Source organism: Acipenser ruthenus, chromosome 5, assembly GCF_902713425.1.
Source record: "Acipenser ruthenus chromosome 5, fAciRut3.2 maternal haplotype, whole genome shotgun sequence".
Lineage (NCBI taxonomy): Eukaryota > Metazoa > Chordata > Actinopteri > Acipenseriformes > Acipenseridae > Acipenser > Acipenser ruthenus.
Window position 1 is genome coordinate 69198021 of NC_081193.1, and position 23178 is coordinate 69221198.

At 38.5% G+C, this 23178-nt stretch overlaps 1 protein-coding gene across 1 annotated transcript in view; it reads left to right on the forward strand.

Moving 5' to 3' along the window:
• The first annotated feature begins 1087 nt into the window (after positions 1-1087).
• Positions 1088-23178, forward strand: part of LOC117403276 (neuroendocrine convertase 2) — a 60317-nt gene continuing 38226 nt past the window's right edge. Inside the window, exons 1-5 of the mRNA XM_034005306.3 lie at positions 1088-1592; positions 5059-5163; positions 17674-17787; positions 18762-18870; positions 20866-20903. Of these exons, the coding sequence (XP_033861197.1) occupies positions 1413-1592; positions 5059-5163; positions 17674-17787; positions 18762-18870; positions 20866-20903 (546 nt within the window). The 5' untranslated portion in view covers positions 1088-1412. The remainder of the gene's footprint in view (positions 1593-5058; positions 5164-17673; positions 17788-18761; positions 18871-20865; positions 20904-23178) is intronic.

The following is a 23178-nucleotide window of genomic DNA, read 5'->3' on the forward strand; positions in this document are numbered from 1 at the left end:
ACCAGGCAGGAGGTATTTTGCTTTATTGCAGCAGCTTAGATTCACTCATGTACCAGTTCTCTGCGCATGGAAACCACATTTTCACAAAATGTCACTAGTAATATTCAAAAACAGCACGAGTACTTTACGCATAGCTAATTAAATACCCCCACCATCATCATCACCACCTTTCCCATTCATTTGCATGACGTCGGGTGAAAAGCCTGGTTTACTCTAGCAAAATAAACTGACCGAACGGTGTAAATGTCTCTAGTTAAAAATAATAATAATAATAATAATAATAACTCGCATGTAAACCCCATGATTGTTGATAAATCTACTGTTGCTCTTGCAAGTAAAACACCCCAAATGATTAAATTATTGCACAAGTTTGAAAAGATATTCATATATATATATATATATATATATATATATATATATATATATATATATATTCTTTTTGTAACAAATATTAAAACATGGTTAGTAATTAATTTGCATTTTAAAGGAGTCTCAACAATAGGTAAGCCAAAGGTAATCTTTGTAGACATTTTAAAGTTACTATGGACTGAGGTCCTAAACTGTGAGAAATGCTTCTTAGAATTAAATAAATAACATTAAAAGATAACCGTTACATATTATTATTGAATCATTATAAACAATATCGCACTTTTTTAAAGAATACAGATGCACAATAAGGGTGTTCCAATAATCTTTACAAATGTATCACTGTATTGAGCAAATTAACATATACATTAATACATCAATAAATAGTTACGAATGCATTATAAAAACAATATATTTCACCCAACTGTTTCATAACCACTGATAATAATCTCTTCTGTAGGTTTGTATCGTTACCACACATACATAAAACACACATATCTATAACATAAAACACCATTCTGTAAATATACAGTGCTGAAAAATGGAAAAGGGAACACACAATAGTTATTAGATTCCAACTAATCGCTCGTTTATATTCTGCCCTGAAAATAATATTGCGTCATTTCATTTAGGATTTCCTATCTGCCTCTTTCTTGCCAAGCCAATAAGCACACAGTGGTACAGTGTATGAAATGGAGGAATTCTCCAGGGTGCTGAATCAGGGGGCTCAGCATCTGGAAGTGAAGGTTTACCCAGAGTAAAAAACCAACCGACGACACCCGCGCAAGCTTATTGGGTGAATCCTGGTGGGACGTCAATCATGAAAACCTCCACGAGCGTGCTGATGAATTATAGATGAAAGGAAGCTGAAAATGCAGATTTGGTGCCAAACACGAACATACTACACACAATCAACATTTCATAGACGGACCATTTAACTTACACTGCTTCATCCACAGCTAGATGCATACAGAAAAGCGTTAATTTCAAGTGAGCAGCCGTCTGCAGCCTTTATTCCATCCACAACATTCACATTAACGAAAACCATGCGAGGATTTAATAAGGATGGCACTACAGTCATCCTGGTTTTGCTTAATTTAATTCTTTTTGAAACAGCAGATGCAGAGAAGGCGATATTTACTAATCATTTCTTGGTTCAGTTGCATGAAGGGGAAGACGTAGCCAAGCAAGTTGCAGCAGATCACGGTTTTAACAGTGGCAAAAAGGTAAGATAAATACAGTAAAACTGCCGCATATGTGTGTAGTGTTTAGAGAAAAAAAACATATTGACATGTAATAATTGAAATAACATTTAAACATAATACAGTGAAAGTTATCTTATTGTCTCATATGATATTGCTTTATCTAAAATAAACACCGTTGTTCTGTTGCTTTGAATTCGTTTTTGTTGACAGCCTTCAGTCTCTAATAACTTGATATATCTCACTGCAGTACTTTCACATACTGTATTTTCAGGTGCTCCCCTTTCTGTTCTCTTGTTAAATTAGAGAAAACGTATTTACACAATAGACATGGTATGCCAGTCTTGCACAACAAATAATAATCGCTGGTGATTTATAGTGACAATGTTAGAACAGTGTTGTCTAAATGAAGACAATCCCTCATCTCTTTCATCATTAGTTAGCGCTAAACTAATGACTTGCAAGTGGATCAAATTGACTGTCATCCAACACTACAACGTGAATCGTAGCTGTCAATTCCCCTTTAACTGTCTACTCTAAATACGTTCTAGGCTATACAGTATGTTTGTTTTAGGTACGCATCTGTTGAGTAACACTTTGTTACATTACACTTCCCTGAACAAGATTGCAGAAACGAAATGGTTGTATGGTAGTTTTAAAAATGCTATGCGATTCTGAGCAAACATTTAATTTATTGAAACAAAAATGAAATACCAATAAGTTGTTTTGTCTTTGTAAATATTGCATACGTGAATCGTTTTCTATATTAACGGGGCAAATGTGTAGTTTTTTGTTAAATAATGCATTTAGTATACTATTGTGTGTGCATTAACAAACACATTTAGTTCCATGTTCAACATGTTATGTTTGATTGTGGTAAGGTTGGCTCCATTATTTTTAAATGTAGTCCATTTATTGCAAGTATGGCCCTTGGTTAAATATTAGGATTAACCAATACTAAAATAATGAATACGTGTGTGTGTGTGTGTGTGTGTCTATCTATATATATATATATATATATATATATATATATATATATATATATATATATATATATATATATATATATATATATATATATATATATTAAGAGGTAAAATGAAGACGGAAAATGATGCATTGTATAGACGACGTTTACATTTAACAAAAACAATGTTATTTTGATTCTTGCACCCTTGCATGTATAAACGTTATCCTTCAGACACCCTCTTCTGCAGCAAACCACAACTCATCTCTCTCTCTCTCTCTCTCTCTCTCTCTCTCTCTCTCTCTCTCTCTCTCTCTCTCTCTCTCTCTCTCTCTCTCTCTCTCTCTCTCTCTCTCTCTCTCTCTCTCTATATATACCGTACAGTTGTAAATGTATTGAATGTATTGTGGACAATATCCAAAACAAACCTGTCAAGTTTTGATAATTGTATTTGCAGTAGCTGATACTTAATTATCAGAGCAATATTTTATAATCAAGTACATGCAGTTGGCTACTGTACTCCACACTATTATGAGTGTATCATATATATATATATATATATATATATATATATATATATATATATATATATAAAGAATCCTGACTATTAAATTGCATGTGGAGTTCCTTGTCGTTGAGTCCTGAACAGCTCAGACATATTCTTTGAAAAGAACATCGATTTTCCTTTTAAATATCACCATTTATGACATTCAGTCAAAAGAAACCAAAGGATAGCCAGCCGTTCAGCACATGATCCACAAAATATTATCTTTCTGCTATGTGTTTTTCACATTTTTATTTGTTTGTTTGTTTTTCTTTTAGAAAGCATTGAGCAATTTTTAAAGGATCAGATCATGCATTTATCAAGCGATTTAACATGATTAATGTCAGATTCATAGAAATTCCACAATTCTTTTATGTTAGGTACAGATACAAGAATGGAGAGCAGGTTATCTTTAATAGCCTTATGTAAACAATGAAGGGTTTTTTACATTATATATCTCAATATCACCTTTCAGTCATAAATATAGCATATTCATCTTTCTTGAGTTAAAATCTTATAAATGGTGCATATTGCACTATGTGAACATGATGCCTCATTACTGTCAAAAAAGAAAGAGATGAACCTCTGCTCAGTTATTCAGTTTTTGACAAAATAGATTATAAATAATAGAAGCAGTTATGTCACTTATTTTCCCAGCTCTGAAACAAAATGGTTACATGTTGATTTATTAATGCTGGTCAGAGTATCAAAATGATGTAATGATGTTCTTGAGCATCAACATCAGCATAAAAAAATGAATTACAAAATCCCTTCTCACTGTTGCTCACCTGTGAATGATTACTTACTGTGATTTGTTCGGTTACTGTACCTGCAATTTATTTTTGCATTTTCAATAGTTCATTGTTTGGAATAATAGAGAAACACAACAAGCCTAAACCAAAACAAAGTTACAATAAACCATCAACAATAAATGACATTTACAAGCTGCTGAGTATTTAGGAAATAAAGTCATGTTTATTATTTCCCTTCATGACAATGTGCATTAAAAGGGATTATTTTTAGAATTACAATTGGTTTCTATGTATACAAACCATGTAAACTGTGGCAGTTCCTAATACCTCTGCCTTAGTAGGGGAGGCTGGGGATAACTTGTAGCAATCAGTATTGCAAAATGAATTAACAAGTGTCATTTTTTGTTAAACTTGCATGGACTACTCTCCTCTATGTGTGAGTTATAAGTTGTACAACATTTCTGTGACATTGCTTCCACTGGGTGCATTTTTAAATACCTTCAGTTAAATATTTTATTGTTTTATTTATTTTTGGCATTTTTATTACAATATACAAAGCAGACAATGGCACTAGAGGGTTATATTTAGATTTAGTAATTTACTTTATACCACAGTGAAACACAAAATGCCTGTATCTGATCAAATCTGAAGAAAAGTAGAACCTTACACTGAAATACAACATAGCATTTACAGAGGGATAGAATATTTTATTCTCCAGTCATTTATACCTTCTAAATACATTTTTGTATAATATTGAGATATTTAGAATATTGTTAGAATATTGTATATTACCCTAAGGTTAAATAGGAAACTGGGAAGCCTATTTTATGAAAATAAGCTTTGTACACAACAGTAGCACATGGATATATTTAAAATGACTACCGCTACCTCTTTTAGTGATTTTTAGATTTTATATAGCACTTTACATGTATTTTAAAGCCACTTTGCTGAGAAAATATTAGATTACCCTTATTACAGATGTATGTTTTGAAATGGCCACAATGTAAGAATTGTATGAGATACTGTACAATACATTTACTGTAGCCTATATTAAAATGTTAAGTTGTACTGTACATGTTTTTAACCGAGATGAAATGCTTCACTAGTTAGTTATCTGGATACTGTGGGCTCTATTTAACTTGCTGCTATGGCACTATTATGGGACTATAAACAAATGTAATTTACATCCCAGACAGTCTGAGTGACCCTGTCATCTTTTCATTTTAGCTCCCTTTTGCGGAAGGACTATTCCATTTTTATCACAACGCCATTCCAAAAGCAAGGAGAAGACGCAGCCTTCAGCATATACAACGCCTTGAAAAGGACCCAAGGGTAAGCCTTGCCGCTGATGATCATTTTCCACCGTTCACTGGGTTCCTATAGCAACCACGCTGTATATGGTCAGTTAATCAGGGAGAGTGACAGCTAATTTCTGGCTTGTTCCTTTAACTTGTAGATTACTGTAACAGGAAATATGAAACCTGGGACTACCTGGTTAATCTAATTTCTATACACTTTTTCAAATATGTCACATTTTTTTGCCTATTATAACTGCCTTATAAAATACAGAAAGCTCAAAAGTATTGGCATGACTGCAAATAATAAAACGGCATAAACATTAGATATCACAGCAATGGCATTTTATCTACCAAGAAGAAATATTCATAATTAAATGAATTAATTGGATTTCAAACTGTGACAGGCTTCAAATTTAGGATAAGGCAACTGTAATAGAATTGTTAACTTCATGGGTGGTGTAATGTATTTATACCACAAGAGTGGGTATATCTAGTATGGGATACATTTTTGCTATTACACTTCAGTGGGAAACAATGATTGGGATAACATGAGTGAGATAACATAAGTGGAATAACATGCTTACCGGGACTAGTTTCTAATGTATATTTGCTTATATTCCAATCCAGTGGTGTGTTGTTTCTTAAGTTTAAAATATCTGAAATAATTTCAAATTTCTATTGTTGTTTTGATTTGGACTCTGATTTCCTTGAGAACAAGTTTATTCAAGAAACACCAACTACCAATCTGCCTGCGTCTGACTTATCTGAACAGTCTGTAGCCCCTTCATTAACACCGGTAACAGTAGGAAACAAGAGAGCCTGCAAATTGACAGACTGAGCTCCAGGTTCTATCTATAAAGTCAGTTGCGAAGAGACCATATACAGGGTTCGAAATGAATCCACATTGAAGCATAGTTGACAAAGAAAGTAAAGATCCTCCAGGTAAAAAAAATCCCTGAATTAACTGATTTAATATAAAAAATGTACAAATGTAAATACATAATTGTGGTATATAGGAGGATGTCCTTAAACCATTCACCCGTCAGGGCTCGTGATTTACTGGGACATCCTCCTGCAGCAAATAAAAAACGTATATTACGAACGATCATCAGTATCCTCTATGTAGTTCAAAGGCCGTAATTACAAATATGCAATGGGCACGTCATTTATAGTACTTTCATTGTTTGAGGGCCATTGATGTATTTTGAGCATGAAAATAGTGTTGTAACGATCCACCTGTTTGGTTGATAAGCAGCCGCACTGTCCTCAAAAGGAACTGTTACTAGGCCCGTTAATAGTGAACTAGGATCAGCAAGATGGACTGACAGCAGTAAAACAAGGGAGGTTACTTGTGCCGATTTTCGAATAAATGGTTTATTGCAGAGTATAACAATGTGAATAGTGGGTGAACAGATATATAATGAAACAAAGAAAAAAAACTATAAGAACATAAAACATAAAACAAACAACCAAGGGAGGTGTCTGGATTGTTTCCAATATACAATCACACGTAAACAACACTCACTGGCTTGACAAGACAAACACAAAGCCGACAGGAGATAATTGTAGTATAGAAAAGTACCAAAAAGAAAACGAAAAAGTCCCAAAGTAGCGAAATAAAATAGAAAAACACAATCCTGATAATGAAATATGAAAAATAGTTAGGTCTCACCAACATGTGGATAACAGAGCTTGGTTGGAGAAATTCAAATTAGGCCAATGGGGTGGGTGTGAGCTTATACGAGCAGTTAGAATGCCTCTCATGCCATCCGTTATTGACGTTCTAGGATCAGGTAGGGATCAGACAATGAAGAAGATGACGCAGCAATCAAGCGGTCCAGTGGGCCCTTGATGTTCCAACCCAGAGCTAGTTCGGCAGGGATATGGCCCGTGGTGTTCGTGCTTCGCAGTGTTCAGAGAGAATCGGAACTTCGGCAGCCACTGATCCCACAACTGATGGTTCTTACCAACAAAGGATGCTACCATTACCTTTAAGGTTCGGTTCACCTATTCTGTCAGGTTTGTCTGCGGGTAGTAGCTGGTGGTGAGCTTCTGTATGACTCCCAGGTTTTGCATACCTTTGTGAGTAGCTGACTGGAGAATTGTGGTCCGTAGTCCGAGCATGTATCTAGAAGTTCCCCATGTAGTGAATATTTCCTGTGTCAAGACTGATACAATTTACTGACCCTTAAGGGGAGCAGTTCAACCTATGCTTGCCTTAGGTAGGTATTCACTGAGCATTTTATGTCAGAGCTGCCGATAGGCCCCTCCGTGGAGTGACGTCCTCAGTCCCGCCTGCCGAGGGTAGTCGCTCCGCGGAGCCCACTTCCTCTTTTGCATCTCACCTACAGTAAGGTACACTTATGTGCTGTTTTTCGAAAGAGATCTTCTGACTCGTGGAATCAGTGGTTTCTTCTTCACGGTCTGCTACACTTATGTCACAGGCCGTCTTTTCTCGGCTGTCCGTTGTATGTGTGTGTGCTCTACCCCAGCAGGGGCCCTGAAGGCTTGCGGCCTCAGGCCCACCTGTTTACACAACATCAGCTGCAATACTGGTGCAATTGCACCTCAAACTCCTGGGTGCTTGCCACCGTACACACCGGTTACACACTGCAGTTCCGCGCAGGACTTCCTCCCTTTCGAGGGATCACGGTTTTGGCACTCAGGCAAGAAGTAGAGAAACTGCTTCTCAAACAAGTCATCCATCTCGTAGAACGCACCTCTCAAGAAGAGGGGTTCTACTCGAGATACTTTCTGGTGCCAAAAAAGGATGCTGGCTTTCGCACCATCCTAGACCTGAGACACCTCAACAGGAACCAAACCAATTTTATAAGGCTAAATTAATATGTTTGGGACTTGGATCGCCAACCTTTCCAGTGAGTTTGTTGAAAATTTGCAAAAGGACAAAATATGCTGTAGACTTTATTAACACTAGAAGGACCGGAGATATACTCCTACCTAGAAGCCCCGCAGCAGTCTTTCTGACAGCTGTATTCAAAACACTGTAAATAGTACAACGAACGGAGAAACAGTCGGATGTAATAGTTTTTTTTTGTTGTTGTTGTTGAGTACATTACATAAACATCTGAAAAACCAAAGAATATTACTGGCTATTGGGAGACAGTGGATACCCCCTTCCTCCATTCCTTTTAACACCCGTACAAACACCAACATCAAGAGCAGAGGAGAAATATAACGCTGCACATGACAAAACTAGCCAAGTTATTGAAAGGTACATAGGGGCCCTAAAAATGCGCTTTAGACCTCTACACACATCTGGCGGTGCTCTAAAATATTCACCTGAAAAGTGTGTGAAGATAATTATAGCGGTATGTGTACTTCATAACATATCCCAGCAGAGCAATATGACACTAGAAGATATCGAAGATGAGCAGCTTGAACAACATGACTAGCCTGAACATGTGCCTGAAAGTTCTCAAGGGCGCCAAGTTCGACATACATTAATTCAAGAAAGATATGCTTAACCTTAATGCGGCGCCAGACACATTACCATTGTGTTAAAGAAAAAGTGGAGAAAGTATGCAGTTCCCTTACAAAAAGTAGTATACTTAATTTAGTTTTAATTTTATTTTGAATTGCTGCAATACAAAGCAAACAATGATTGTTAAAGCTGTACAGAATGTTTTTGCAACTATATGTTTAAATATAAATAAGCACTTGTGTTGCTAAATAAACGTAACATAACACCACAGACTGAAGACGTTATTTTGTTGCATAATACAAAATAATAAAGGGGGAAAGTAACATGTGGTGTGCAGTTAACTGGAACTTTGCGAGCCTGAGGGAAAGCATCTGCAAAAAAAAACAAAAAACATACATTAAAATAGTGAGTTCCAAATTTGAACAAGTAGAATACAGAAAGTGATACCGTTTTGTTTATGTAAAACTGGGAACTCTCATCAGACATTCTGGGAGGCATCGGTGGAACTCCCATAGATGCAGGGAGAGAAGGATTGGCATGCATTAGCATCCACATTACCGTCTGCGTTGCCATCAATTGTTTTTCGGCAGTATCTGCTATTTCCTTTGCAACCTGCAAATACTCCTTCTGTATAGCAACCTCTTCTTGCTTCAATGCCAACATTTCTTCTTTTATTTGTAATTTTCTCTTTTCTATTTAAAGCCAGGCTTTCTCAGTTTCCACTATGTCGGCACTGCAGCTGCACATGTTTAGTTTCGATGGATGAAAATAAATACCTCAGGGATCAACTGCTCTCAGTTGGGACATGAGATGGCAAAGTGGCAAATCCGCCTGGAACACCATCAGTGGTAGACGTCCCCAAAATTTAAATTCCTTTCTCTTCTGCAGATAGAATGTAGCAGGGTGGGGACCCTCCACCTGTTTTCTCACTCTCACCTCTCCAAGGCCGATGTTTTTTTTGCGGGTCACACTACTATAATCTGTCTATTTCTTTTTGCTCCTCCCAGTACTGACAGCAGTCATTTTATTTGCTATCTCTGTCCATTTCATCTTTTTTGCTGAAAAAATTATTTTGTTGCTCAGTTTCAAAAATAACAATTCCTTATTATTCTCAACTTCATCTAACAGCACTTGTAAGCTGGGTCTGCTAAGATGCTTACTTTTTCGGCCAGTTTTTTCAATATGTGGAAAAGTGCTTCCACTATATTACACCATCATCCCTCGTTTCCAAACACATAACACAAATTCCCTTAGGAATTAATATCCTTTTATTTAAATGTTGTGTCACATGTGTTCTGACAGGTGTAATTACTATGTGGTAATATATACCAATTTAACTATAACACTATGTAATAGCTAAAATTCTGTGTGAATGGTGCACTTCCAAATGACTGCATCACATGAGTATACATACAATTACATAAAGGGTAGTTGAAAATGTGTTTTAGAACATTTAATACAGTAGTATATGTATCCTTCATCAATAGTTATACACGTGAATGCAATTTCCCAGACCATTCGAAATTGTGGTGTGTAATTGACCTATTTGCCAGGTAATACTATTCATCTTATTCAAACGCGACAGCAATTAAGACCTGACAGGTATATAGAAACACGCGAGACCCCATCACGGTCAGTGATGAGAAGTGGTCAAAAGACTTGTCGTGTTTACACATACGACCTTGTGATATAGAAACGAGCCCCTGGTCTCTCAACACAGTGGTTGCATTGACCAAGATGTGCAACTAAAAGGTCTCCCAGGTGTTCCAGGAATGGTGACTACTGCAGAAACCACCACTGAAGAATATAATTCTGGTTCCAAGTATGTCATGACAGATCAAGACAGCAGATGTATGCAACGTAATGACAAGCAACAGACTTGTGCTCTAGTGGCCCAAATCACAGAAACCCTGAACACTGGACAAGACACACCTGTTTCCAGACAAAAAATGTGTCGGATGCTACATGGTGCTACACACTAATAAAGTTGTTCTCTTATTTTTTGGCCAGTTGGTGCATGTTTCCAACTGTGAAAATGTGGTAAAGGTTGAAGATGATTAAATGTCTTATAATTACAGTCCCCGTCTATGTTAATTCATACATTTTGTGGAAGTGTTATTTTTATGCTGCTGTCAGTGTAAATTATGATGGTTTCAACACTTCTGTTATTACAATTTCCTGGCTGTATCAGCCCTAGTTGGGGTTTTAATGTTACACATACTAGGCCTCCTAAAACAAATGTGACTGTCCTTGCCAGCTATCCATTTGGTTGAGGGTGTAGTGATAGCATCAATATAATAACTTCAGTGATCACTTGCGGTTTCAGCGTCTGTATTAGAGTATATTACAGCTTGCTGTTTCTTTTGAGTTTGAGATGCTCCTTATGTAGGTCTGAGTCACTCAAATGGTCAGTTATAAAGACTGTTATACTTGAAACTTACTGCATACACAATACTACATTGTGTATGCAGTAAGAGAGAGAGCTCCACTTCTCCCTCGCACCCTGCACCCTGTGTGGAGCAAAAGGCAGCCCCAGGCGATGCAGAGCGGCTGGCAACCCCAGGCGATGCGGCGTGGCTGGCCACCCCAGGCGATGCGGCGCGACAGGCAGCCCCAGGCAATGCCAGACAGTCATCCTTGGGTGAAGCGTGGCAGGGAGTCAGGACCAGCCGGGGTGCGGGTGTTGGCCCTCTTCTCGGCCTCTGCGGCCGGGCGGTTCTTCCCCATGCTTCCCTCAGCAGCCTATGCAAGGGCTGCTGAGGGCCGCCAGCTTCACGTCCTGGTCTTTCTGGTGAAGGGAGAGGCAGCTCCTGCTTCTCTCCCCCTGACGGTGAGGGAAGTGATACCAGCAGGCATTCATCCTCTGCTGGTTGGGGAAGTGTTACCAGCAGGCATTCCTCCTCTGCTGGTGGGGGAAGTAATACCAGCAGGCATTCATCCTCTGCTGGTGGGGGAAGTGATACCAGCAGGCATTCACCCTCTGCTGGTGGACAGGGACCCAGCAGGCATTCACCCTCTGCTGGTGGACATGGCGGAGACAGAGGCAGCTCCTGCTCCTCTGCTCCTGGCGGTGGTGGAGGCAGAGGCAGCTCCTGCTGCTCTGCTCCTGGCGGTGGTGGAGGCAGAGGCAGCTCCTGCTGCTCTGCTCCTGGCGGTGGTGGAGGCAGAGGCAGCTCCTGCTGCTCTGCTCCTGGCGGTGGTGGAGGCAGAGGCAGCTCCTGCTCCTCTGCTCCTAGTGGTGGTGGAGGCAGAGGCAGCTCCTGCTCCTCTGCTCCTAGTGGAGGAAGCGGTGGAGGTGGCGGAGGCAGAGGCAGCTCCTGCTGCTCTGCTCCTTCCGGTGGAGGTGGCGGAGGCAGAGGCGGCTCCGGCTGCTCTGCTCCTGCCGGTGTAGGTGGGAGCAGTGTGTAGTTTCCTGCCGATGGAGGTGGGAGCAGCGTGTAGTCTCCCCCTTTTCCAGGGGACTGGTGCTGCTCTGCCTCTCTTGCAGGGAACTGGTGCAGCTCCACCTTTGACGGGGAAACCAGCAGGCATTCTCCCTCTGCTGGTGGAGGTGGAACCAGCAGGCATTCTCCCTCTGCTGGCAGCTTGGGTCCTGGGGCTGTGGAAGCCCCGACTTCCCTCTCTTCGGGCTGTGGACGCACCGACTCCTCCCTTTTGGGTTGTGGACGCACCGACTCCTCCCTTTTGGGCTGTGGACGCACCGACTCCCCCCTCTTGGGCTGTGGACGCACCGACTCCCCCCTCTTGGGCTGTGGACGCACCGACTCCCCCCTCTTGGGCTGTGGACGTTCGGGCTCCCCCCACTCAGGCGTAGGACGTTCGGGCTCCTCCCACTCAGGCGTAGGACGTTCGGGCTCCTCCCACTCAGGCGTAGGACGTTCGGGCTCCTCCCGCTTGGGCTGTGGACACTCAGGCTCCTCCCGCTTGGGCTGTGGACACTCAGGCTCCTCCCGCTCGGGCTGTGGACGCTCTGGCTGTGGACGCTCTGGCTCCTCCCGCTCGGGCTGTGGACGCAAAACCAGCAGGCATTCTTCCTCTGCTGGTGGAGATGGGGACAGCAGGCATTCTTCCTCTGCTGGTGGACCTGCTACCTGGGCTGCTGTTCCACTTATAATTGCCTCCAGGTAGCTGAGGACCAACCCCACACCTTCCTCCCAGGTGCTTACGGTCTGTTCCCTTGCATAAGCCTCCCATCGTTCCCTATCCATAAACTGCAGGAACCGGACGACTACTGGGATAGACTGGGCCTCCTGCCCAGCATTTTCCAGCATCCAGTCCCGCACTTTGATGGTGTCTTCTGCCATTTTTTTTTTTTTTTTTTAAATCCAAGAATGCGGTTCCTGCTCTGGCCTGAGTCCTGGAGGCGCTGTCGATCCCACGCAGGACACCACGTGTCACAAAGACGGCCGGAGTGAGTGGCGTCAGACCAGAGCCAGGAAATAAACAGACAGAGAGTTGTGGTTTGATGGAGCTGAGCGAATGCTTTCGCTCAGCATTTAATAAACAGAACAGAAAATAAAAGGTTTGAAACACAAAAAACACTGGACACGGCACTTGCGCCAAAATAAATAGACACACAAAACGGACTAGACAGTGCACAGACAGACGAACAAAACACAGTGAGCAGATTTAACTATTTACTTTACTTTTACAATTACCTCCGTCTCCAAACCCGTTCTCCACTCACCGAACACCTAACCCCGAGTGACAGAAATGTGCATCTATATATACTGTTGTGCTGGGATTCAATTACTAATTAATTATTCACTTGAATCCCAGCACGTGAATTAATTACGTGCAACCCCGTGCTCACATATTACATTTAACCAGCACGTGAAGTGATTTGTGCTCTCCTCGTGCCTAAATACAAATCTACACTTTTTAAATACACGTGAAACACAGACCCGTTTACATCCCGTGTACCAATGACTATACACCAACATTAACACACGCACGCAACATACAACATATAACACACAAATGCACACAGGGGCGGGGCACATTGCCACAAGGCCACATAAACCTCAAACCTAAACTAAAATCAAAAGCTGAAGTATTTGTATTATCAGATCCTGCAGCATCAATGTGATAGAGATATCAGAAAAAAATGGCACATACAGCATAGCATGTTGCTGCAGTTACATTTTTCAACCGTCTATGCCTACAACAAAACAGGGTCTATTCATAATCTACGCCAGTGTATAACAATTACTGTATGAAATCCTGCAGCACCAATTTAATATTGTGTTTCTTTTCATGCATCTGGCCTCTAACTCCACTTCAGTGTAACTCCTCTTTCATGACAGTGTTAAAGTTGATATTTACATGGGTGGGTAAAGACAGCAGCCAGACCAACCTACGTTTCATTCATGAATAAATGTATCTCCATTACAGGCATGTAGGTTGGCCAGCTAGTGCACTGCAGAGGAATTGCAATAATGTCATTGGACAAACAACATTTCTGGTCCTTGACCAAAATTAAGGGGTAAACATGTTTGTAAATCATAAATCTAATTTGCAAATTGAGCACAACTCAAGAAGTTTGTGATGAATTCACCTGCACCAGAAGATACAAATTCTAAGCTAAAGTAGTTACTTCATATTTGGAAGAGCTTTTGTTAAAATAAATAGTATTTGAAAATACAAAACACAAATTCTATGGTCTGAGATTTTCTTATTAGCTTATTTTGACTTGTATGATCCACTCTGAGTTGTATGTGGAGGGGGTTGATGAGCTCAGGTGATAACTGGATTCAACAACCCTGGTGCTGAGCTCCAGGATCGGCTGGCATTAGTCATTAGTCTTCAAAACTGCTATAAACATCTTGCACTACCTTACCTTACCAGAGACTAGAGGTCCTCTACAAGGGGAAACATACTTCAAAATGTGCATAGATAGGTAGCATAACCTCCTGTCTTTTTACAAGATCTTATGTTTATTTAAATGTAAAATAAAAGGACATCAAATACATTTATCAAATGGTATAAAAGCAGAGACGAAGAGCAAAGAGCAGCAGGTTGTATTGAGCCCTGTGAATGTTCCCAGAAAAGTCTTGTGTGGGACTGTCTTTGAAGTGCCATTTGCCAGAAAAACAAATGTTGGCAGAAATGTTAGCACACAAGGTGGAGTGTGTGTGTGTAAAAAAGAGATGAAAACACTAATGTTTTAGACACGAATCAGTCTTCTTTTATTATATACTGTAGTTCAGTTTCAATGAAAGAACAAATTATACAAAGCCATCTTTAAAATACTGGCTTTTGAAAAATGAAACAGCAGTTACATTTCTTAATTGATTGTAATATTTAAAGAAAGATGAAAATCCCATCTTCCTAATTAATTGTCTTGTCAATTTTATCCCTGCTCGAGAAGTCTAACTTGTCATGTCATTGAATTAAAGCTGTTATAGATACTTTAGCAGAATGTGGCATTGAATATGTCTCCTCTCATTTTACAAAATCTTGCAATGTTTGTAAGATTTGAACTAGTCACAAAGACTGGGTCTAATTATATAGACTAACCGCTAAATTATTTTCAAACTGGCAGCCAAGTAACAAATTAAGATGGCATTGTGATGCAGGTGCACATTTAATCCACCCCCATTGTATAAATAATAAAACATGTTAATAATTTTAATTATCTTCCCATTTATATTTCCTTGGATAAGTATCTTTGTCCAGGCTGCTAAATTAGCATGTCAGTCTATTTTAGCTTTTCACTTCAGTTCTCTTCAGTTCATTGCTTAGGCTAAATAATGCCTTGAATACTGAACATTTAGATGCTGAAAATAGAAAAAAAAAGTATTTTTCAATGTAAAGACCATTAGCTTTTGATGTCACTATTCATACAATGTTTCAACAAGATTCTAATTATAACAAGAATGCATGCTTTTCAAATCCTTTACAAATTATCGAGCCAAGTCACAAAATACACATTTTCCATTTAGTACTCTATTAGTTGGTGTTAAGAATTGCCATAATGGTTTCACTGAATTTAATGAAGCATTTCTGATGGTGCGTATTGAAAAACATAGCATGTATAGTTCCAAGAATTCTAATATACAGTACATTGGAGTGAGCTAATGTGGTAATCTGAGCGAAATGTATATATCTATTATGTATTATGTACTGTATTATGTAAGGAAATTGTTCTTACACTGTTTCCACTTAACGTTCCACAAAACCACTTAACCTCTGGGAGCCAGCATACTGCCTTAATGATCTATTTTCTTTAATCAATAATTGTACATTCCATAAGATTTTTGTAGCAATTATTAAATGTCTATTTGATTAACCGTTACATACAAACACAAGCATTCAAGACCCTTCAAGATCAAATTTAACATCTATAACTTTAAATTTCTGTTAATACCCGAAGAAGAGACTTTTGAAGTTTTGAAAGATAGTGTGTACAGAATAGTTTATTTAATAAACAGTATCAACTCTTCAAATTATCGCAATTAACTATTTTAACACTATTTGTATTTAATGGCAATATTCAAACATTCTGCTTGCTAAGTGCTGACAAATATTGAAAAGATCATACTTTTTAGCACTAAAATATATATTCATTGTTCCTACTTTGTAGTAAAGAGTATACATTGATTCTGACATTAGATTTAAAAAGTTTTTTTTTTTAAATTTTTTATTTTACTACAGATCTCTATATACTTATTGACATCTGTGGAAGGGCGGAAGCCCTGCCAGTGTAATGTATGGGTGTGACAAATACAATGATTCTTGGTAGTAAATCTCCCTCCTGACCTGTGAGGGTGCTGAGCAGCAAGAACAGAGTTCCCTGGAAGGGCTGGCCTAACAGTTCTTTGCCAGGGTTCAAGGGAAGTCGGCCAGCTAGAAAGGGGGCGGGACTCCGTTGCAGTAACGCATTGACCCGGAAGGGAAATGACGTGGCAGCCGCAGATTGGAGGGGCGGTTGCACTCGTTTACCAAGGGGTCATGTGTGACAGCATAAAAGAGGACGGAGAAATGCAATCTGTTCCTTTGCTTTGGTTTGTGTTTTGAACCTGGAAGGACTGTGAGAGATCCCGTGAGAAATAACAGTATCGTGAGTGTTTAGTTTGTTTATAAATTACTAGACAGCTCACATGATTCCGGAACTATCGCCAAGGGCCAGCACAAAGCCGGAACAGCACTGCACTACTGTCACTAATAAACTGTATCACCCACCAGGAGCACTACTGCACGCACCCAGGACTGGTGACCGTGTTAGTATTATTGTGGGGTGGATATTTTGTGTTTATTGTTTGGGACTTCAACCCGTTGTTATTTACTCCGTGCAATACACATCATTATGTATTGCCGGAGTCCTATTATTTGGTCACCAGATCTGGATATAATAAAAATCCCTTTTCCAACCGGATTATAACTCTCTTGTCTGTTTAATCACGCACTGCATCACTCCTGCATCGGTATCCACTTAACCACTTTGCCACAATGGGTAATATGAGGTTGGCAGGGAGGGGGTTAAATTCCTCCCTGCCAGAACACCCGGGAATGTGGCTGGGGCCATAATGGAATGATTAATGATTAATTAGGCTCCAGCCACAGGTGTATAAAAAGGGTATCAGAGTTAATGTCAGTGAGAAGGTTAGAGGTGCTGTGCTGTGCAGTGCAAATTGAAGGGTATAGGTACAGTATTTTTTCATGTGTTTTGTTTAAACCATGTATTTTGGCCACTGTGCCATTTTGTTTGTTTGTGTGTTTTGTTTATCTAGTTTTTGTAATAGATATGCGCATTAGCGCTTAAACCTGCAGCTTCTTGTGTCTGAGTCTCTCTGCCTGATGGAAACAGCCTTTCCAATGACGCTATTCTTTCACAACATCATAACAACAGCTCAATAAAATCCTCCAAAATGTTCATTGGGCTAAATAACAGAGTAGGTTTAGGTCACTTGCAAATGCGTGCCGTGTTTGCTGTATGTCTTTTCTACGGTGAAATTACTCAGTCCTTTTGTTTGGGGTAATTATGTAAGATTTTATTTTATCCATCTTTCAAGTTTTCTTCAATAATAAAGAATAGTTTTTTGTTTTGGTAGATACATGTAGTTCCAGTAAACCCATTAATTAATATTTTTTTTATTTCAGGTGAAGAATGTATTGCAACAAGAAGGGTTTGGCAGAAAGAAGAGAGGCTACAGAGATATTAATGAAATTGACGTTAAGATGAATGACCCATTGTTTACCAAACAGTGGTATCTTGTAAGTGGTTTTAAATGGATTATTCATGCAGCCTTGCCCAATATACATAAGTATTGAGAAATACACCCGATTCACACTAACTAATGACAGATCGTCAAAGAAAAGGTGATTTTGAATGAAGAGAATGGCAGATCGTGCGTTGATCACGTGTTGCTAGCACATTATTTAGGTAAGGTAGGGTACAAGTATTTCAGCCAGATTGGTAATAGTTCATTAAAACCCATTAGATAGTTAATACAAACAAAAGAGATTAGATTGAATATATTACATTTAAAAACACTGCAGACAGTATACTGTTATACTTTCACTTGTTTATTTTTGTTTGATTTTAATACATGAACTATTCGAATTGCTTACATACATGGATTGCTTACATACATGGATTTCAAAAAGACAACAATATGTTACAACAATATGAAAAATGTAAAGATACATATTATAGTTAATGATATTGTCAAAACACCATGATAGGGTAGCCAATTGTCTGGTACTAAAATAGCCAGTCTGTACTTGTTCATACCTTTGAGATAGCTTTGGTATGTCGAAATGTGAACATTTTACTACTAGAATGCTATTGTACTAATTCCCGATACCATAGCCACCCTGTTCCTCTATTCAGAATCATTGCATTACCATTGACGATCATTGGTATCACTATTTTTATGTTATATATGAACACATGTTTACAATTGTTTTCTATAGCATGCTGTCAGTATAGTATTAAATGATTATTTCCATTGAAATGGCTGCCCTGCAAATACAATTCACCAGCCCTTCAACTCTTATCCACATGCAGCTAGGACTTGGATGCATTTATTAAGCTTGTAATTAAGTGCTCTCCAGCTGCTGTTAAGTCAGGACAACTGGGTGACATTTACATTCTTGACTTGACTGCCCTTCAAATTGTCATTTGTAATAAACAAGCTCAGTCTCTTCTCATCATAAACCGCTCCCATATTGTTTGGCAAATTTAGATAAATACTGGTCAAGCAGATGGGACCCCAGGACTTGATCTGAATGTGGCTGAAGCTTGGGAATTGGGCTTTACTGGAAAAGGTGTGACCATAGCAATCATGGATGATGGTAAGTAAAGGTTACTCATCAACACGGAGCCTGGAATCCGTTTGCTGCGGAATAACACGGAAAAAACGCGGATTTTCTTTGAGAACATGGAAAAATGCAGATTTTTTAGTTTTACACTTGGGGCGGGGCAAAAAACACAACGCAGATTATTCTCTTTTTTTTTTTTTTTTTAAATTGGAGAATTTAATTTTTTTTTATTGTGGAAAACTAGGATCCCTGCTCATCAATACTGCTAACCTTTAAAAACTATTATAAAAATACAGAATTTTAGAAAATTATTATTATTTATTTCTTAGCAGACGCCTTTATCCAGGGCGACTTACAATTGTTACAAGATATCACATTATTTTTTACATACAATTACTTTATTTTTTAAATACAAATTACCCATTTATACAGTTGGGTTTTTACTGGAGCAATCTAGGTAAAGAGTCCAGAGCCCTAACCACTACTCCACACTACTGAAATGATTCAGTATCGTCAGCCAGTCAGCTTCCAGCTCTAGTGGGCTCCAATAGATGGTAGATGCCCGCTGGAATGTCTCAGCACCAACTGTGAATCAAATTTAAAATCAATCCGTGTGTAAACCGGCTTTTTAAAAATGACATTCCTGCATACAGCTAACCCACCCCCCGTGCTTTGGCATAATATACCCTGCTCAAATACATAGCAGCAGCACCATATAGAGTTGCTAGTAGGTATAATGTTTTGGTAGTGGATTTAATACAACAACTTTTGTTTTAGTGCTATGCATTTAATATGTGATTTATAGTATTCACACACTGTCAAATGGTTTCTGTTAACAGCGAAAAATATAAAAACATACTGGGTGTGAATGCCGCCTGATGAACCTTCGAAGGTTTAGAACTACCTTCGAATTCCTGCTCAAATTTCTAAAATGAATTTCCAGTGTTAGGCACCCGAGTTAACAGATGTTTATTAGTAAATAAATATCCAAATATGCATGTTAAATATACCTGAATGTTGATATTATACACTGTAGGAAGAAATTACATTACAATGTCCAAATTAAGAATACAGTTAATGAATGGTTTAATTTAATTAGCACTTTGGAATACATTTCATCCTTACTATTTGAAGATTGCAAAGACTAACAATTGAGCAGTAAATCACAATAGTTTCTACAAAAGTAGAAAAGATGATTAATACAAAATTAGCAGAAATCGGTAAGTTCAAATCAATAATATTCAGATATCTCTTTAGTGTAAATATTGATTACATGGAAAATACATTCATCAATTGTCTATAATGTGTCATTTCGATAGGAAACAGCAATACTCTTAAATCAATAAACAAATATGTACAGTATATGCATGCAGGATAACTGTGCGAGTAAATATGAGCCAGTAAGTATTAGAATAGAAATCTCCCATTTTGTTAAAGAAACAACATCTAGACATATAGTACACCTCTTTACATTTCACAGAGCTGATCCATAGGGTGACAGCTTTGGGCATTGCCTCCTTTCAGGCCTTTGTTCAATGAGCAATCCTCTTGACATTGAGATGTGCAACACGACAAGGCAGTCCATAATTAATTCAACAGTTGTTAACTGTTCCTTCCTTCAGTGGCAATCCAGGTTAATATAGTTCATTTTGAAGTCCTTTAAACAAGATTCAGTTATTGGGGTGTTTTAGCTGGATGTTATTAAAGCTGATATTACAGTTCTGGTCTGCTCTCCTTTCCTCTCTCTAACCAGCAATCTCACTAAAACAAAAGACTGCTCTTGAGGGTGTTTACCAATGTGCACACATGTTAGTATATTATTGCTTCAAAAACAAATTGGGACACCAGCCATCTGGAGAATTCTAGGGAGTTAAGCAGAGGGCCTTAAGTCTTATTCGCATCACCATGGAGACCACAGCCAGCCTGGTCTCTAAATCAACTTTTGTTAGCGTATAAAGGTGTTTGTGCAAATATGTTTAAGCCTTTAACTACTCTTGTGGTCCTTGAACAATTATTCCTTTCTTGCAGGAATTGACTACTTACATCCTGATCTTGCCTCCAATTATGTAAGTACAGTAATGGTTGCTAGTATATTTGGAACATCATTCAACAATGGAGTGAAGTGTTGATTAACAGCCAGTTAAATACTACTTAACACATTTTTATATTATAAAAAGTATCCATTAAAATAAAGCGTGCCTGAACTGCCTTAATAAAATGCAGAACAGATGATGTCAGAAGGCAGAAGAACCATAAAATGAGGTTCAGACTTGAGTGGATTTACACAGATCTATGAAAGAGAGACTGAATCATTAAAATGTCATACAAGGAATATCTTTTTGTTTAAATAAAATACAGCCAGGAATATAGTAAAAGAACTTCAATAAGGCAGAGATGAATGGTACATGAGCAGCAAGAATGTTGCAATGCTACATGTGTGAATGAGAAACTCATAAATATTCATGTGTTGTTCATCTCACCAGGGGAATGGGGATAGCTCTTGTTCTGAACATGGATCGGGGGGGACAGCTAGACATTGCTGTTGCTTAAAAATACTATTTGGAGTATATCCTGTGGCAGGGCTGGCTTTAACACCTTTCACTCTCAAAAACCTGTTCCAGAACAGCACTTTCTTTAGCCTACAGTTTATAATACTGAATATCAGCTTGACAAATTTAGCAAACTAACAGACAAACAATTGTCTTAATGTATCTGAGAATGAGTATTGGCATACTATTACTTGACTGCATTCTCATGTTTTTTTTTCCCGTGTTAATCAATTAAGCAATCCACAGTAATTCCTAAGCAAGCTGGGCATATCCATCTGTTATATAATGTACAGTCAGTAACTATACATAAAGTAATATTTTAAAACAATATAAAATACACAGTTACACAATTGTCATGTAATAGTATTACGCCACTGCTACAAGCTAGCCATGTGGGAACATCAACATACATAATATAAAGTATAAGGTGTTAATATTCATAACTTTATACCTTGAGGAGAGTCAATGGTGTTGTGAGTGTTGTGACTTCAGGCTGCTAATTAATAGAGCAGGATTCAGAAATGAACTATGCCTCATCCTTGTAACTGTATGTATTTATTGTGTCCTGTGGCAAAGTGGTTAACAGTGTGCAGGTGCTCAATAATCATACAAACAATGATAATCCAGGTGCAATGAATGATTAATTGTATAATCCAATACCTGATGGCTAACATCAGTAAACAACAACAATGTTAATGCAGCAATACAGCAGTGTGTATTGCTTATTTATAATCCGCAAGTTTGCCCCGAAGTAATAACCCAGTTTCAGTTCACTCACACGTAACATAAACACCAGTCCACAGTGCGTGCTCTAGTGCTCGTGGTGAATACAGTTCTTTAGTGAGAACAAAAGTGCAGTGTTGTTGATCCAGGTTTAGTGCTGGCCTTTGGCAACAACTCCCGATCGTGTTAGAAACAATAGAAACAAGAATGATCAGTAACATATTTTATTTTGGCAGTGGTGGTAACATTTTTAAATCAGTAATGGACAATACCTAGAGATATGTAAATCAGGATAATGGTTAATGTAATGCAATATAGTACCATAAAATACAGTTTATTGTACAATACCTTTTACATTACTATACAGAAGTAAACAGTTCAATAACGATCTGGTGTAACCAATTTTTTTTAAACCTGTCTTAATAAAGTGAAGGAAATTAAAATATAAACTAAAAAGCTAAATGTCTATTAAAGATTGTATACAGTATATTTCACTTCTAGCGTGGGATATATTTTTGTTATCTCACTCGAGTGGGATAACATGAGTGTATAACACGCTTACAGGGACTAGTTTTGAATGTGTCTTTGTTTACATTCCAAATTAGTGGTGTGCTGCTGAATTCAGGACGGAGCTGCGTGTCGATAGTTCAAACAATAATGCCAACTATACGTGTTTCACAACAACTTTAAAATGTCTGAAATCATTTCTAATTTCTATTGTTGTTCTGATTTGGACTCCGGTTTCCGAGTTCACGAGTTCAGTCAAGAAATGCCAGTTGTCTATCTGCCTGCATCTGACTTATCCTTTCATTAATACCAGTAACAGAAGGAAACAATAGAGTTTAGTCAAGAAATGCCAGATACCGATCTGACTACGTCTGGCTTATCTGAGGAGCCTGTAGCTGCTTCATTAAAACCAGTAACGGTAGGAAACAGAGAGGATGGAAAATTGACAGACTGAGCTCAAGGTTCTATTAAAAGACGGTTGAGAAGAGGCCATAAACAGGGGTCGAAATTAATCTGTGTCGAAGCAGTCTGTTGACAATGAAAGTAAGGATCTGCCAAGTAA